Here is a 17,424-nt window from a genome sequence, read left to right as displayed (position 1 = left end):
CCCTTAAGTATTCAATCTTGAAATTGATCTAGACTACGCTCCCATCGCGATTTACCGCGCCAATGCTTTTCATGTTCCAAGCTTTCTCTTGTTCAAGTGGTGGCCCCCACGGGCTATGCAACCTAATTGGTCAGGCCTTGTGTCGGCGTCCAAAAAAGAGTATAGTGCTGTGCTAAGCATTGCACTTCTTTTTCCAAAGCGAGAGTCCGACTGCAACGCGTCCAAGAGGAAGCCTGGTCGCTCAGATTATGCTATATTTGTAGTCCAATTACAGTTGAATGTATGAGTGAATTTGGACTCCGACATTTAGTGGACACTTGTACCCTCGAAAGGTTTCTAGTCCTTCCTCTCGGTCTCGGATCAAGGTTCCCTCGGTTGACTACTGCAGTGAATTTTCGAGAAAAATATCAAGTATAGGAAATTGCACCTGTCATCATATGATTATTGATGGATCTTTCTAACGCGTGTGCCCTTGAAATGTTCATGCGGCAAAAGCGCTGGGACCGGACATGGAAAGGCAAAGACCTCGGGAACGTCAGGTGGCGACTATCATCTAAATAAGCAGACACTCCACGTGGAAACCTTCCAATGCTAAAAATCGATGCTCCAAACTTTATTCCGACTTGGTTAGACGTGGTGCTAGTCCCGAGGCCGTTGATAGAACCGTTGTCAATGGGTCGCAGAGATTTTGAATGACTCGTAGAATTCTGTGTCTACTAGTATAGGCCCCTCCATCCCTGAAGGACTGTTCAAAATTTTCATAGAAATAAAATGTGTATGAATTTGGTATCACGCTATCTACACAGAGTTATCGGCGCAAGACCAGGCAGCCGAGCCTCCAGATTCCGCATAGCTTTTGATAATGCTAACAACGGATCCATAAGTACCTCCAATCATCAAGAAGAATCCAGCCACGATGACAAAGATGCACCAACAGACCATGAATATCCACCTGGGCGACCGGCCACTTTCCTTGCCCTTGCTCCAGTTGTCATACAACCACATACCACCCATTGGCTGGAAGCACATGGGAGTGCCGAGGAGGGCACCCACGAGCGAAACCAGATCACTGAAGACAGGAATGGCGCTCGCAATGATATAAGCGAAGATGGCGGTGCCGATGGTGCAACCGAGCCAGACTGCCCAGTGGGTCAAGGTGTTTGCTGCTAGGTGGCGCGAGCCGTGGAGGATTCGGATGAAGACGTATTTACCGGTGATCTGGAGGTATTGTGAGTTTCAAGACATTGGTTTGGTTTGATTGGGGGGGGAGGACACTTACGTGAATGAAAAGTAATGTGCTGACCAGCAGGCCGGGCAGAGCGAATCCATAGCTCACTTTCTTGACGACTGGACCAGCAGAGCCAAGAGCGGGGGAGGAAACGTAGGAGCCGCAGAAGTAGTAGATCACAATTCCGATCACAAGGTAGTATACGGTGACGACGCCCTGGCAGAGGAAGAGCGATCGGTTGAAGTGACGGGGCTCTCGCATCTCGGCGGCGATGGAGAAGAAGGCGGGGGTACCGGCGTAAGCGAACACGATGGTGCAGACGGCGGTAATGGCGCTGGTGAAGTCTGGGTCTCCGACGATCTTGTAGTCTGGAACCCAGACGGCATCCTTAGGAGCGGCTGTTGGGCGGTCTTGGATACCGACGGCGACAGTGACGATCAAGACTATGATGGTTAGATTGGGACAATGTGATATTGTCAAGGAAACACTTACTTGAGGTTAGAATGGAGAACAGACCGATCCAAGCGAGCCAGGAGAGACGGCCTAATGTTTGGATACTACCGAGGATACATGCCACAATCGCAGCAATGGCAACGTAGACGGCTGTGCAAACGGCGTGGTCGGAGACAGCATTGAGGCCGATGGAAATTCCCAGCATTCCCGAGCCGGCGACGAAGACCCACCCTATTGGGAGTTAGTACGTGTACTGATAAGTTGATTGATTGGCTGATATCACTTACAAAGGACGAATGCGCCTCCAAGCAAGATTCTTCCAATGGGACCAAGTAACAGCTCGCCGACATCATCAATTCCGTAGACCTCGCGGTGTTTCAGTTTGAAAACACCGATAATGTAGTCGGACCATGTAGTGATCGCGGCAATCACAATCAGAACGATTACGCCGGGAACTATGCCTAATGAATCGAAGGCGACAGGAATGGACAAGACTCCGAGACCAATTTGGGTCTTCATCATCAAGACTGCTGTGCCCAGCCATCCTACCTATAAGGTTGGTTAGTACGGAGTACAGGAGTACAGCACAAAGTACGCGGATACGGAGTACTGGGTGCCGCCTAAATGGGCGAGAATGCACATACATTGCGGTAATTGGGGCCTTCTTCGGTGATTTCACCAAAGACAGCATCGTGCTGTGCTTCTAGCACCTGGCCTTCGTGTGAAGGAACAGGACTTAATGACTTCTCGTGTTTCTCTGACATAATGGGACAATTGGGGAAAACATGATGGACGGGGACTTCGAGACTTTTAAAGCCCAAGCCAGTAACCGGTTAAGTTCGGATTGACCGGGCTAGGCATTCTACATGCGTTTTTTATCGCCTTCGGCCAAGGTTCCAGCCTTCAGGGGGGCGTCAGGGGAATGAGATTGAGTAGCCACGCCACCCGTACTCAGAGATAAGGCTTGGCCGTTATCTTGCATTTAGTCTGCGCGATTTCTCTTATCTCTCGATCTAAGATTATCTTATTTTCATTAGTTTCCATTCTAGTTCGATGTATTGTCTACTATTGTAGTGTCGGCGTTCACTCTCTCGAATTACTACCAATTCAGAATTTCCCCAGGTTTCCGTGCTGAATGTCACCCTCCCCCCAATGCGGGGAAATCCAAGAAAGTGTGACCAAATGCCTCACAAGCCCACAAAATAATCTGGGGGTGGGGCCACCCAAGTCCGTTCGTCTCCAGTCCTTCCACCCTCGTCCAATCGTGCATCGTCCGAATTGACCGCTTCCGTTGCTCAACGGGTCATTGACCCCCTAATTGCGCCCCGTTAGTGAGACATTTGTGGTACCCTCAACCCTCTAACGCTTTTCGGGTCTAATCCTCTTCTCCAACCTTGGAAACTCTCGTCTATCATTACCTAACGAAAATGAAGTCATCTCCAGGCTTAATCTTTTAGGTTTCCCGTAGATGCCGTGGTTTTGTGTGGCCCGCTTACGCCAAGCAGGGATCTTTTTACCTTTCGGGCTGTGTCTCGCCATGGCGACGTATTCCTCGACGGCCATTGGTTTCCATCGCGCAGATGATGGAAGGTTCGGGGGGACACTTTCCAACTGGAGAAACATCCTTACTGGAGAACCTTCCTAGATGGAGAGTCTTTCTCCAGAAAACGAGAATCAGCCCATTAGACTTCCCGGGAAGATCTAGAAGGACGTGAGAAACCGGCCCGGTCAACGCGGAGATGGCGGACGCGCCAAAGTGGCAAATGGCCTGACTTTTCAGGCCACGTCTCCCACAATTCCAGGCCAACACTTTGAGGCCTGAAAGCGCAGCACAGTCCATCTGGAGGCTGTTTGACTTTTTCACTTGACTGGCAGAGAAAAGCCAATAAAGCCAATTGCAATACTTTCAATCTCCACGGTCAAGCCCTATTATCAAGCCCTACCCGTGTGGTTGAAGTAAGGTCACTTCAACAGAAAAAAAAAGTGGAAATCCATGCAGAAGGGAGCCACCTAGTATTTAAGTAGTGGTAGGACCCTTTTAGACGAACGTTTAGGCTTACAAACAACGCTGGGGAAAGCATTGAAGGTCCACCTGGACTGGCTCTACTAGAGCAAACTCGGCGTCATAGGCGCGGCTATGACCGCCATATCTAGATGTGGGGAAGCGCTACATCATGTTCACCCTATCTTAGCCAAAGCGGCTATGGCACTCCAAACTAGACGACGAGACCTCCACTACAAACACTGTCAGTACAGATCTCTAACCCCTTATAAACCCCAGAGATATCCCCAGAAACCCCAGAAAAGCGCAACCTCGTCAATCACTTCACCATGGTTCAGATCAAGATCCCAATGCTCACAACTTTGAGCCTGCTGAGCGCCAGTATTGGTTGTTCAGCCACAACAATCACCAACAGCCTTCTGTTATCTTCTATTGCAGACCAACTATCACTGCCTGCCTCAACATGGTCCGCCAACGGCACACACACGGCAAAGGGTTTCACCACCAAGTCCGCAGACACTGCTTCCGCAGAGGGCCTCAAGGAAGATTGCGATAATATCAACTTGAACAAGAAGCTGGCCGTGGATTTCCGCAGTGATGTGCTCGGTTCTGGTGTTACTGGATTCTTCTACAAGTGTGAGAAGGTCAGCCCCGATACCAACAAGTACTGGTTTACTATCAGCGCTGGGGACAAGGCCCAGATCGACCAGCTGTGTGATCCTGATACTACCTACCCGATTGTATTCGATCAGCAGCACAATACCTGGTTCATCGATGAGCCGTTTGATTGTACACGACGAACCAATCCCACGGATTTCTTCTAAATTATGAAGTCGATCGGTGAGTTTTCAAGTCATGCAACTGCGTTGTGAGAAGCTAATTGGAATGATACCAGACTGAAGTGACTATCTCTGAGCGCAATGTCTTTTGTCTACTCTATACTCCGATACTTCACGTGCCATCGTTCCATGTACTTGATGCATGGTGTCTGAGGCTTGGAGTTTATCATTTGCTGGAGAGTCTGTATGTTGCTCAGGAAAAAAATGAAATATGAAAAAGAGATAGGAAAACTCAGTCTCGGAGCTATGCAAAAATAAAATAACCAGAGTAAAACAACAGATGAACACAAAGAACATTTGGTAAAGTACAAGACACTGCCAAGGGGCAGGAAATAGTAGATGGCACAGAGTGACCTCGCGTCAAAAAAAAGTGTAGACGGAAGGAGACAAACAAAACAAACTCATTTCTGGATTGTTTGATCAACACCCCACTCTGCCTTCAGGTCTGGGGTAAGGATGCCTGACTTCACAAAGATCATCTCGGAAAGAGCAGCGATGGAAGGACTAGTGAGGATCTCCAGGATCTGGAGATTTGCCTCCAGCTCACGGGTAATCCAGTTACGGATCTCAATGGCAACCAACGAATCAAGACCGTAAACCGAGATCGGTGAAGCCGGGTCCAACTCTTCAAGGGGACGCATCAAAATGCTTGAAATCTTACTCAGAACCGCAGCCCCGATGACTGTCTCAGCAGCTTCGCGACCCTTCGATTGACGAATAGCAACCGCCGGAGCGATCTCGGTACCAGTCTGCGCGGATTCTGTCAACGCACCCGCGCCAGCAAGGGTGGATAGACGAAGCAGGTGCGACAACTTGGTATCATTAACCCAGAAAGGCTGCTCGGAAACAGGTGTCGTCTTCACGGCCTCGAAACCAGCCACGCAGTGCCCCTGGCAGGCGGCGTCGAAGTCTTGGCGGATCGCGGCGGTCACGAGTCCGCGGATATCGGTCGCGTCGACGGATTCCGTACCTAGCTGCTTGGTGATTTCGGCGCGTTTGGAGTCGTCGGAGAGATATCCAATACCACGGACGACTGGCAAGTCAATTGTCGAGAAGCGCATCTGAGCGGTTTCCGGGTATTGGGCGAGGGCTGACATGAAGGTACCGCTGGCTGCGTATGGGGATTGACCCATGTTGCCGACGAAACTGGCGGCGGATGAGAGGTTCACGAAGAAGTCGATACTGGCGTTTGTGCTCGTCAATGCTCGTTGGACGTTCCAGATTCCGTGGACTCGGGGCATCATCACGGTTTGGTAGTCCGCGAAGCTGAGCTTTTCGAACAAGGTATCCTTTTGGAAGTGTCAGTGATTGTTTCATGGAGCGCATGGAAAATACATACCCTGAGAACCATTGCGCCGTATACAACACCACGGGCGGGAGGTAGACGAGACAGAAGTGGGACCAAGTTCTGCTCGACACTCTTCTCATCTGCGACATCGCAGCGACAAACCTCCACGTTGACACCCTTGAGCTTGATATCTTCGATGGTCTTCTTGGCGTTCTCAGTCGAAGCGCCGCTCCTTGAGACTAGCACAAGGTTCTTGGCGCCCTTTTCTGGCAACCAACTGGCGATATCGAGACCGATACCTCCAGTGCCTCCAACGATGACATATGAAGCATCCGCCTGCAGGAGGTTCTCGTCTCTTCTGGCAGGATGAACCTGAGGATTGAATTAGCATGGTTGCATCTTAACTACAGAAGCCTGAATGGACATACCTTGACCATGGAGTCGTCTGTGATCTTCACAACCATTTTGCCGATAACCTGTCCACCTTGCAAAGCTCGGAACCCGGTCTCTACTTCCGAGATAGGAAGCGTGGTGACAGGCCACCTTGACTGGGCGTTGGTGTTGACGAACAACTTGAACACATCTCGCAATAAGCGTTTGGTGAGCTGGGGACGCTTTTCTCTGACGACTCCCAAATCAACAGAGGCAAATGAGAGGTTCTTATTGAAATGAGCCATCTCCAGACGGGAATTGGTGGTGATATCTCTCTTGCCTAGCTCGATGAATCGCCCAAATGGCGCGACACATTCAAATGTAGCCTGCAAAGCGTCACCGCTGAGAGAGTTGAGCGCGACATCGACACCCTCGCCATTTGTGGCAGCCAGAATTCCTTCAGCAAAAGAGATGTCACGGCTGAAGAATATCTGTTCCTCTTCTAGCCCATAAGTTTCCATCAAAAAGCTCTTTTTCTCGACACTGCCCACGGTAGCAAATATCTTGGCACCGATACTCTGTGCAATGATGATGGCAGCTTGGCCAACACCACCTGCAGCGGCGTGGATGAGAACGCTCTCCTCCCGAGTGAGACGTCCAAGATCAATAAGTGAGTAGTAAGCGGTGCAGAAAACGGCGGGAATCGAAGCTGCAACCTCGAAGGGCATTTGGTCGGGAATCACCCATGCGCTGGATGCTGGGCAGCGTGTGAACGATGACAGGGATCCTGGAGACATTGCACAAACACGGTCGCCTGTCCGGAAGTATCTGACTGCAGCTCCAACCTTGGTCACAATACCACTGCATTCCTGTCCGAGACGATCACCCTGGAGCTGGCCCATGGCCATTAGCACGTCCCTGAAGTTGAGACCCGTGCTGACGACTTGGATTTCAATGTGATCATCTGGCAGAGGCTCGTTGTGGGAGGTATCATCGGTGAAGTACATTTCATCAAGGCCTCTGCTCTCTCCGGCGGCAAGACGCAACGCACGGTCTTGCTTGAAGGGCTGCAACTGGGATGGGGCGTCGGGTGTCTCTTGCTGGACACTGGCATTTAGGGCATTGTTATCGACCAGACGGGGTACACAAATGTTGCCGTTGCGAATCGCAAACTCCCAGTCGTTCTGAGCCAGCTGAGACTTCTGACAGAACACGCCATTGAAAACCTTGAGCATGTGTCCGACAGCTTCTGTATCAGACATGGTCTCCCGCTCACCCAAGTCTAGGGTAGCGAATGGAAGTCCAGTCTCTGATCGCACTGTGCGCGCCAGACCAATTGCCATGTTTGCTCCCAAAGACTCCAAGTCGGACTTGCTGTGGCGCACAACCCACAACAAGCCCCGGGCTCGGCTGAGAAGTCGCTGAAGTGCCTGGAACTTTTCTGCGGTGAGGTGCGACAAAATTGATCGATCCATTCCACCGAGGAAGATGCACCATTTTCCAGTCACGTCCACTGCATCAAAATCGGGACCAGCAGTGGTGGGTGGCACGCCAGTCAGATCTTGCAAGCCGAATTCCAAGCTCAAAGCGGAAAGACTGCTGATAGAGTCTGTACCAAGAACAACAATGTCGCCGGGGTTTGCAGGGCCTGTCGTGGGGGCGTTCGCGGTTGATGTCATCAAGCAGCCAGCCTGGAAAGACGCACCAGGGTACTCCTCAAGACAAAGATCAAGCCCTGAGAAACCAGTCTCTCTCAAGACACTGTTCCATCCGTCGACTGTGAGGAGTGGGCCTTCTTTGCGGTACTTGTCGCTCGCCAACCACCAGCCAGGGAGGAGCGCGAATGGGAAGTGACGAGCTTTGGATTGGGTCTCTTCGATAAGCAGAACCTTACCACCAGGTTTCAGCAAGGCGCGGATGTTTGTCATTGTCTGACCAATGTCCGATGTTGCATGGAGAACATTACAGGCAACAACAACATCATACACACCATTGTGGAAACCTTGACCCTCGGGGTCAGCAGAAATATCCAGGGTTCGATATGTCATTAGGTGCTCCCAGCTCTCGAACTTTGACTTCGCCTTCTCGAAGAAGCCGGGCGAAATGTCCGTGTAGGTGTAGTGGCCGAACCGGGGCGTGGATCCCGGCTCTCCTCCGCCCAGACTATTGAGGATAGGCGTGGTCGCACCACCTGTTCCAGCGCCAATCTCAATGATGTTGAGCTCTGGATTTTGGTGACCCATCTTGTCGACACAGACAGTTGCATTGGCGTAAGCTTCGTGAAGGGCGTCCAAGTCCCGGTAATGGGCGCCAATTCCGTCGTCCTCCAATAAGACAGTCAGGGCATCGGCTTCACCTCTCAAAATTTGTGGCATTTGCTCTCCCACCTTGAAAGCAAGGGCACCAGCGCCATTGGCAGTACGGTTGCGCTCAATGACGTCGAGAGTTAACGCATCTGCTGGTCCGATATTTTGTATCGTGCTCTGCGCCCAACGATAGAATTGCTGGTGATGGGGCTGGAAGCTCGGTAGTTCAGATTCTGGGACAGACTTCAGCATTTGGCGAAGGTAGTGCTCTGCCACCAACTCCAGCTCGCCCATTCGCTGAACGCCCTCGTCGTGATCGGTGTGAGGGCGCGGAAGATGACGGTAATCCTCAGCGGAGAGGAAATCAAAGCAGGGTTCGTAATCCAGCTTGTAACAAATCTGATCAGCTGAACTATCCTTTGACCCCTTGATGTCATTGGAAATAGGGACCAGAGTAAGACCTCTGATATCAATGAGCATTTTCGTGGAGTTGTTGGGATCAGTCGCAAAAATCCGATTGCTCTGCGGGTTGCTCGCCGATTCATCCCCGGTTCGCTCGCCATACAATTGAAGCACAGTGCCGGCGCTGAAATCTTGGTCCAATGAGATCGAAACTCTTTTCAGGTGTGATGGCACATGGGTCACCTGTGGCCCTGGCTTCCCGTAGCCACGGAGTACCCACATTACCTGACTGCACAAGTCCAGAGTTACAGGGTGGACTATGCAGGCCGACTCATGCTGATAGGGCATAGTGGCCTTCGTATCAGGCACACATATTTTTGCCATGGCCTGCTCAGTTGTACTGACACAGACGTCCGTCAGTCCCTGGAAAATGGGACCGTACTGAACACCGCCATTGGTAATGTTGTCATAGAAGAACTCGCTGTCAACGGGGATAGTGCACGCATGACGCATGTCCAAGGCCTGCTGAGTGAATCGAGCCGTGTTCTCAAGTTGTTGTCGAGTACCGTCCACTGGGTTGATCTCCTTAGCTTCATGAACCATAACGAAACCGTTGCAGTGTTGATCCCAGCCTCGGCCTTCTGCCCATGAGAAGACCTTGAACTCGTGCCAGCCGAGAACAGATTTGCTGGGTGCCTCTGCGCGACATGGCTTGAGACAAAACATTGTCTCCACCGATGCTGCATCCGGGATGGTGAGAACGCGACTGATGAAGATGTCCCGAATGTCGATCTTCCCAGCGGTGATGTGATGGATTTGAGCATGCTGAGAGATGGCCTCCATGGCCATCGTGAGGAACCCTGTCATGGGATACACGTTCGTGCCGTGTACTCTGTGTTCACGAATCCAGGGGTGGTCATCAGCTCGGATGATGTTCCTCCACCGGGGTTCGAAGTCGACTCCCTCCGTCGTGAGTGTTCCCAAAATATCATTCTTAGGGAATTGCCGACGGTATGTATTATCTGTAATGCGTGAAGTGTGCCAGTATCGCTCTGTGTGGTTCCAAGGATAAGTCGGGAGATTGCTCAACACAACGGGCTTCCTTTGGATGGTTTGCTGGTTGGGGAAGTTGATTGCTTGGAAATTGAGAGACATTCCCTGTGTGAACAAGGAGCCAGCCATGTTCTGGACGGCTTCAATCCCGTCAACCTTGCGCTTCAAGGTGTGGTGATATTGCAAAGTCAGTTTCGGAGCATACACCTCGGCGATTTGTTTGACGGGTCCTTGGAGGGCTGGATGAGGACCGAGCTCGATCAAGGTGTCGATTGAGCTGTCAGTTTTATCATTGGTCAGGAGGCTCTTCACGCCCTCGACGAATTCTACACGCGAGACCAGGTTATCCACCCAGTAAGAGGCATCAAGAGTGCTTCCGGGAATCAATTTGCCATGCACTGTGGAATGGAATGGGATCTTGGAGTCTCGAGGCACGATCTTGCCCAGCAATGATTGATACTGCTTCGAGACTGTCTGCATATGGTGAGAATGATAGGCAACGTCAACCTGCAAGCGTCTCGTGAAGACACCCTCTTTGTCTAATGCAGTCTGCAGAGTCGTGATAACTTCGGCGTCGCCAGACAGTGTCACACTAGATTCACTGTTGACGCAGGCGATGACTGCACGGTTACCGCGCATGGCATTCAAAATTTGCTGGATGTCGGACGCACAAGCTCCAACAGCCAACATGCCTCCCTTAATCGATTTGTCCTTCGCGACAAGGTCTGCAGCGACACCACGAGAGTACGCAACACGAACACACTCCTCAAGTGTGAGGATACCAGCAGAGTATGCTGCCGCGATTTCTCCGCTGGAATGGCCCACTACCGCTTTGGGACGTATTCCCCATGAAGATAGCAAATCAACCAATGCGAGCTGCACTGCCGTACATGCGGGCTGACTCATGTACGCTGCAGAGATACAGCTTTTGGAGGCGTCTTCTAGCAGCAACTCATCTGGGGATAGTCAGCGTCACAAATCGTAACGGACTCGGCTTGAAGCACAAGACTTACCAGTTATAGAAAAGGAGGCGCCAAGGGACTTCAAACAAGCATCGACATTTTTCATTGTCTCCTTGAAAATTGGGTAGGTTCCCAGAAGCTCTCGGCCCATTCCATGCCATTGGGCACCTTGCCCGGTAAAGACAAAGCCGACTGTTGGCTCTTTCGAGCAACGTACAGGCTCGGCATTTGTTGACAGCAGTGCGGTCAGATCTTGCGATAGCTCTGCAGAAGCTGCGATGCGCCACGGGAAGAAGCTTCGTCGCTGGCCGAGGGTGTATGCAATCTTGTCCAACAGTCTATCGTCGAAGACTGTAGGATGTTGATCTACATACGATCCCAGATCCTTTCCCATTTGGAGGGCAGCATGCTTGTCATTTGCGGAGGCAACAAACAGCTTTCGCTTGAGGGGGTCATCGTGCTCAAGACCTTCGCCCTCATGTCGATCAACCCGCTCGAGAATCACATGAGCATTTGTGCCACCAAATCCAAAGTTGTTGACACTTGCGTAAGGCTTCCCTCGAGGCCAAGGCACTACCTTCTTGGGGACCTGTTCAAGTCGCATTAGCATCACCATCGCACTTCTCATGCGATCTATTTGAAATACCTTCATGTTCCATTTGTCCATCGGGATCTCCTCATTAACTTTGTCGAAGTTGCAGTTGGGAGGCACGAACCCTCGCTCGAGGGCCAGCACAGTTTTAATCACAGCCACAACACCACTGGACCCTTCGAGATGGCCAATGTTGGATTTGACAGATCCAATAAACAATGGTTGTCTGGGCGTACGTCCTTTTCCGAACACTGCATTTAGAGCAGTGGCTTCAAGAGGGTCTCCAACTTTAGTACCGGTGCCGTGTGCCTCGATGTATCCTACCAATGACGGATCGATGCGCGCTTCTTTATACACCTGACGAATCAAAGCCTCCTGGGCTTCCCCATTAGGCATCGCAATTCCCCGGGTGTGTCCATCTTGATTGATACCAGTGTTCACGACAATTGACCTGATGGTATCGCCGGCAGCTTCAGCGTCTTCCAGTGACTTCAATATAATACATCCGGCACCTTCACCCCGGCCAAATCCAGTAGCTCGAGAGTCAAAGGCGTATGAGCGGCCGCTGCCTGCGAGGAGTCTATTACCAATTTTGTCAGCTTTGCTTCCACAACTTTACAATCTCTAACAGCAACCGACCTGTTGCGTGTCATCGCGATAAACGCATCTGCGATCAAGTTCAAGTGGCATCCTCCAACAATTGCCATTGAACATTCCCCGTTCCGAAGACTATTAGTTGCCAAATGCAACGCAGACAGACTGGATGAGCAGGCTGTGTCGACCGAAATACTAGGTCCAGTCAAGTCGAAATAATGGGATACCCGGTTCGCTTGCAAAGACACCGCCGTTCCGGTGGAGGCATACATCGGAACAGAGTCGAGATCTCTCAGGTTGTTGATTTCGTAGTCGGGAAATGAGGCTCCTGCAAACACTCCTACCTTCTGTCCACTAATCTCATGGTTCGGTATACCGGCGTTCTCGAGGGCTTCGTATACACATTCAAGCATGATGCGCTGTTGGGGGTCCATCGACCGCGCTTCTTGAAGTGTGATGTTGAAGAAAGGTGCGTCGAACAGACCAACATCTTCGGTCAGGAAATGGGCTCCCTCGGGGTTGAAAGACCCAGGTCGATCCGCATGAGGGTGTTGAAATGCATCCGGGTTGAATCGATCTTTCGGGAATTTCGACCAAGTGCTTCGTCCTCTCGAGCACATTTTCCAGAACTCGTCGGCTGTGGTGACTTCGCCTGGAAGGCGGCAGGACATTCCGATGATGGCCATCCGTTTGGGCGCATTTCCAGTCTCCATATCGGCAGTATTGGGGGCTTCTTGCGCAGGTGTATGTGTAGTCTCGGTGACCGGTGTGCCGGTCCCAGAGGGCTGTTGTAGCCGCATCTTTGCTCTGAAAGTTGTGTGGTTTGAAGGTGTCAAATTATGTACCTGGCACTGTAGTTGCCAATGTCCCAGAGCATGTACGAGCAATGAGAGTGACCGGAAGAAAAAATGAATGTTCAAGATAGTATAGTCACGAAGCGAACAAGCTTGGCAATTGATTTATTCTAAAACTAACAAGCCACAGGTACGAAAGGAGGGCATGGCAAACTGTTATGCGGTATCAACCCTTGCATCGACGCCAACGAGAGCACATGCCGATCTTAGGTTTAGGGTTCCTGAGATCATAACAGGGAAATTAAGGGCATCCAAAGGTTCAACAGGTGTCCATACCTCCCACGGTCTGTTCATATTCACTAGGTCAGATGGTGGAGTACGTCCACGGGCTCATGCAGGAACAGCTCATGCACGAACAGGCGTCTTCTCCACTTTGATCCGATTCCAGGGCTGTAGATCAACAAAAGAGTGCGCTGTGCCTTGCCATGTCTCTGGTATATGATTCGGCCAGCCCTTGCTAAGGCAAGGGCTTGGACATTCCACTCACAGGGGACAAACACCCCGGGCCTGGCAGATTCTTAATGGCATCATTACTTTACTGATTTCTGCTCCTTATAGAAACACTGCCAGAGGTATCTTTACACGCCCACACGATCGTCGATCGAGACTTCGCGATGAAGTTTTTATGTCTCCCAGGAGGGTTCAGTTCTACCACTGTATGTTATGTCAAATCTTAATTATTGATACCCACTGATCATGTATTTTAGAATTTTAAAGCTCAAATAGGTACGTATGCATCGTTGTTGAACAATGCACTTCACGTTCTGATGTTGTTCTAGCGCCATTCACCAACTCCTTCACGTCTGGGGGAGATATCAGCTTCCATTATGTTCAGGGAACAATTGACATGGCTGTCCCACCCGAGTTTGAAGGATTCTTTGGCCCGCCACCCCATTACTCCTTCGTTCAAGCTGATGGCCGAGAGGGCATGGTCATGAACATGAGAGATTTCCCGAAACGTAACACCCCAGAAGAAGCCGTGAAAGATGCCCTCAAGATCTCTGGAGATCCCACTTACTCCTGTGTCAAGGAAGTCATGGAGCGTCTCATTGGCGTTCTCGATAGTGAGGGCGACATCGAGGGGGTGATTGGATATTCCGAAGGCGCCCAAGTCGCAGCATCACTTCTAATGGAAGAAAAACGGCGAGCAGACCTTGGCCGCACGCCTCGCATCAAATGTGCACTCCTCTTCCATGGCTGGCCACCTATCGACCCGGTCAGCGGCAAGATGGTTGTCATCGATGACTTCGAGACAGAACCGATCACCATCCCGACCTGCCACGTCATTGGCGCCATAGATCCGTTCCTTGATGGTTCAATGGCCTTGTACAACATGTGTGATCCTGACACCGCAGATCTGTTCGACCATGGGGGTGGCCATGTTCTTCCACGAGCCAAGCATTACTGCGACGAGCTCTCTGCAGTTGTCCATGAGATGATAAATTCTGTATCTTGACCCTCATATTTGATAGACATTAGTCCAAAATTCATGTATCAAACAGAGCTCTTCCTTCATGAACATCCATATCACAATAACTATACATTTTGTACTTTTGTATTTTGTACTTCACTCCAATAGTGGCCGGGTCTCCGCATCTTCTTCGCCATCCTCTTCTTCGATCTGCCGCCGACGACCCCATGAAGGGAACAGTGCGGCAAGGAAGCCCAAACCCCTCCACTTGGAAGGTCCAAGCCCCTCATACTCCATCTCCTTCCATCGACGCCGAACCCGACGCACAAACCATACCAACAACACCCCTATCCCGCCCAGAGCCACCGTCCCTAGCACAGCAACAAGAACGGATAACACAGTCAATGTACTGGCATGACATCCGAAAGGCTGTGTTCGAAGCTCCCATCTTTCCTTGCTACCAAGGGGGCAAATTCCTTCGGCGCCAATAGGCGCGAATATCGGAACCCGCGCTGTATTAGGGACACATGTTGACGACTACAATGAATCAAATCATAGTCAGCACTGAATTCAACCTTGCAAATAGCATGAGCGAGGTCCGAGGTCTGATCCCGGGGTATACATCAGTTTGACGTGCCAGGTCAGAGCCCAAAAATGGGGGCGTGGCCTTGAAACCCCTCTTCCTCCATTCCGGAGGCTCAGGCAATGCAGGGGCGCACGATGTGAAACAACCATAGTCGGGGGTAAATTCATATAGAATGCGGAGGATCAGAGGACAGAAGCCCGTTGCCTGATCCCATTGACAAGATGTCATATGACTTCAGGCTCAGACTTGAATGCACAGGGCACGCGACAAAGGAAACTCTGCAACTTGGAATGACCTACAATTGCACACCAACTGCAAGGCTCGGTGCCGGAAAGACAGCTTGAGCAGGATTGCCTTCGCCAACAAAGATAGAACAAGGGGTCAGTCGTATCAAGGCTGTTTGGGGGGAGACTGATGTTCGCAACAAGCTCGTCATCCATAACGGTCTATGGGTGCATGTAAGGTGTTTTTGTGTACAGAAATTGGTGTTGTTCCTGTCTTGGATATTTTTTTGGTCTAGCACAGTCAGTCATTCATCTACCTCCTTACAGAGAGTAAGTCATGAGGTAGAAAAGGCGAACCTCCAAATCCCTGCCAAGTTGCGGGGTCAATATACAGTATAGTCGTCACGGTGAAATAGGCCTATGGAAGAAATGAATTCGCTCGCGAATATCGAGGGGTACTCCGTATATATTCCAAGGTTCAGATGCTCCGATCATGCAACAATTCTGACTGGGCCTAGGAATTGACGCAGCCGTGCCCTTGCATTTTTGGGCTGCGGTACTTTTTTCCGCCAATGCTCGTATCTCGCTCTCGCGTCCATTCAGAGTCTCCAGATCATTGGCACAAATTCATATTATATAGTCTAATGATCGCAGACCGTGGCGTCAAAACGTAATGAAATTTTCCTGGTAAATCGCGCTGAAATCGAACTTGACAGAAAGCCCAATTCTACAATATTTGCTCATCAACAGGTTCGTTGCAAAAATGCCTCGGTCCAAGATATTTCGAGGGCATAAGATCATAAATCAGACCACGCGCTTGACCTGCATGTCGGGAGAATATCAGCATCTCGTCCTTCAATCGTAGGAAAGGGATCCACGTACCTCGAAGAATCTCTTAAGCCACCACACCTGGAACACACCCTCCGCAATGACCACCATGAGCTGGAACATACTCCACCACTTCACGCGACCATTGGTGCTCTCTGCGGTGTTCCGGTGTACGCGCTCGCGAACCACAATGTATGACTGCTCATCCTTTACCTGCGATAGAACCTCGGAAAGCTTGCGAACTGGACGAAAGTTTATTAGCACCCTATATCCTCGTCAACAGGTGTTTCCCGCGCGTACCTTCGACCTCGATGGGTTCCTTCGACATTTCAGATTCGGGGATGTAGACAATTCCGTGGACGTTGAAAGAAACCTCCTTGGAGTTGGAGGTCCAGCCCTCGTTGCTGAAGCAGTAGTTGTATTTTCCATCGGACAACGCAGTGAAGGAGTAATCGTCGGAGGAGACGGCGTTCTTGAAGTACTGGCGGTTTCGCTGGGGGTCCTCGACCTAGAAGAATCACGGAATTGTTAGCCTCGTGTTTCTCATAGCAAACTTTTCATGGAGCAATGTGCAGTGTCTCTTTAAATAGGATAATGCTGTCACGAGTACTGTGCGCGGTCTCAAAGGCCCAACGTAAAGGGGGACATGTCGCCCGACACGCTCAGAACTGAGACCAGGGGATCCATACCCAGAAATCAATCTCGAGGTTTCCACTTCCTCCAAACTCGCGATCTCCGACTTGGAAGGTGACGGTCATGACATCGTCCTTGTGTAGGGACTCATGGAAGCACTCTCGTGAGTGAGCCTTGAGCTGGATGGTGTGTGCGGTCGCGGCGGTGATCCACCCCAGTGCGGTGACCAGAATAGCACTTGTTGAGAATCGCATATTGTAGATAGTCCGGAGCAATTGGATGGGGGAGCGGATGTTCAATGTTCAAGTCTCAACCCGAAAGGTGTCAATTGGTGACGCTCGGACCACCATAAACAGCGCTCCGCCTTCCGCGGAGTCCACGTCGATACTGTGAGATCTTGGTGTATTTGGCTTCGTCATTCATTTAAATGGGTATTGAAATTTCAGACTTGTTCATCGGAAGCATTGAACTGGTGATTTGAAATAAATTGAGATGGCATCCAGCTTTCGAGGTTGGAGGTGGTGATATATACTCCAACTTCCAAAGTTCCTGGTCTACCCATAGTGTTACTTAGTCAAAATCCATAAATATCCATGGATCGATCCATGGATACCTTTTGGTCTACCTAGGTAGCCCTAAGACACTGGAAGAGCCTAGTGAATTCGATACAGTAGCTGGGTTGAAGATATCATATTTGCAAAGATAGGCTGGATCTTGATGTATTCAGATTGACCACAGTTCAACAAAGAAGCTACAAAACACAGCATCCGGAGCGTACATCCGACAATAACAAGGGG

General features: G+C 50.6%; 6 protein-coding genes across 6 annotated transcripts; 2 read left to right on the top strand and 4 right to left on the bottom strand.

The window, feature by feature from the left end:
• Positions 1-798: 798 nt before the first annotated feature.
• On the bottom strand, positions 799-2,445 carry N7506_006368 (uncharacterized protein; the record flags this gene model as incomplete). Its single annotated transcript, XM_056955661.1, has 5 exons — positions 799-1,218; positions 1,280-1,671; positions 1,721-1,912; positions 1,969-2,230; positions 2,326-2,445. The coding sequence occupies 5 exons, from the start codon at positions 2,443-2,445 to the stop codon at positions 799-801; spliced, it is 1,386 nt and encodes a 461-aa protein (XP_056809995.1).
• Positions 2,446-4,012: 1,567 nt separating this feature from the next.
• On the top strand, positions 4,013-4,507 carry N7506_006367 (uncharacterized protein; the record flags this gene model as incomplete). The annotated part of the gene is made up of 1 exon (XM_056955660.1): positions 4,013-4,507. The coding sequence occupies one exon, from the start codon at positions 4,013-4,015 to the stop codon at positions 4,505-4,507; it is 495 nt and encodes a 164-aa protein (XP_056809994.1).
• Positions 4,508-4,923: 416 nt separating this feature from the next.
• Positions 4,924-12,891, bottom strand: N7506_006366 (type I polyketide synthase; the record flags this gene model as incomplete). The annotated part of the gene is made up of 6 exons (XM_056955659.1): positions 4,924-5,811; positions 5,862-6,182; positions 6,239-10,899; positions 10,957-11,494; positions 11,552-12,077; positions 12,137-12,891. 6 exons carry the CDS (start codon positions 12,889-12,891, stop codon positions 4,924-4,926), a joined length of 7,689 nt encoding a protein of 2,562 aa, XP_056809993.1.
• Positions 12,892-13,559: 668 nt separating this feature from the next.
• On the top strand, positions 13,560-14,401 carry N7506_006365 (uncharacterized protein; the record flags this gene model as incomplete). The annotated part of the gene is made up of 3 exons (XM_056955658.1): positions 13,560-13,601; positions 13,653-13,671; positions 13,725-14,401. The coding sequence occupies 3 exons, from the start codon at positions 13,560-13,562 to the stop codon at positions 14,399-14,401; spliced, it is 738 nt and encodes a 245-aa protein (XP_056809992.1).
• Positions 14,402-14,512: 111 nt separating this feature from the next.
• On the bottom strand, positions 14,513-15,382 carry N7506_006364 (uncharacterized protein; the record flags this gene model as incomplete). Its single annotated transcript, XM_056955657.1, has 2 exons — positions 14,513-14,893; positions 15,242-15,382. 2 exons carry the CDS (start codon positions 15,380-15,382, stop codon positions 14,513-14,515), a joined length of 522 nt encoding a protein of 173 aa, XP_056809991.1.
• Positions 15,383-15,970: 588 nt separating this feature from the next.
• Positions 15,971-16,881, bottom strand: N7506_006363 (p24 family protein; the record flags this gene model as incomplete). Its single annotated transcript, XM_056955656.1, has 4 exons — positions 15,971-15,988; positions 16,049-16,236; positions 16,295-16,502; positions 16,684-16,881. The coding sequence occupies 4 exons, from the start codon at positions 16,879-16,881 to the stop codon at positions 15,971-15,973; spliced, it is 612 nt and encodes a 203-aa protein (XP_056809990.1).
• Positions 16,882-17,424: the final 543 nt, after the last annotated feature.

Source organism: Penicillium brevicompactum (genome assembly GCF_028827555.1).
Source record: "Penicillium brevicompactum strain IBT 35665 chromosome Unknown utg000005l_segment0_segment0, whole genome shotgun sequence".
NCBI classification, from domain to species: Eukaryota; Fungi; Ascomycota; class Eurotiomycetes; order Eurotiales; family Aspergillaceae; genus Penicillium; species Penicillium brevicompactum.
Note: the sequence above shows the minus strand (reverse complement) of the source record. Positions and strands in the feature narration are given on the sequence as shown.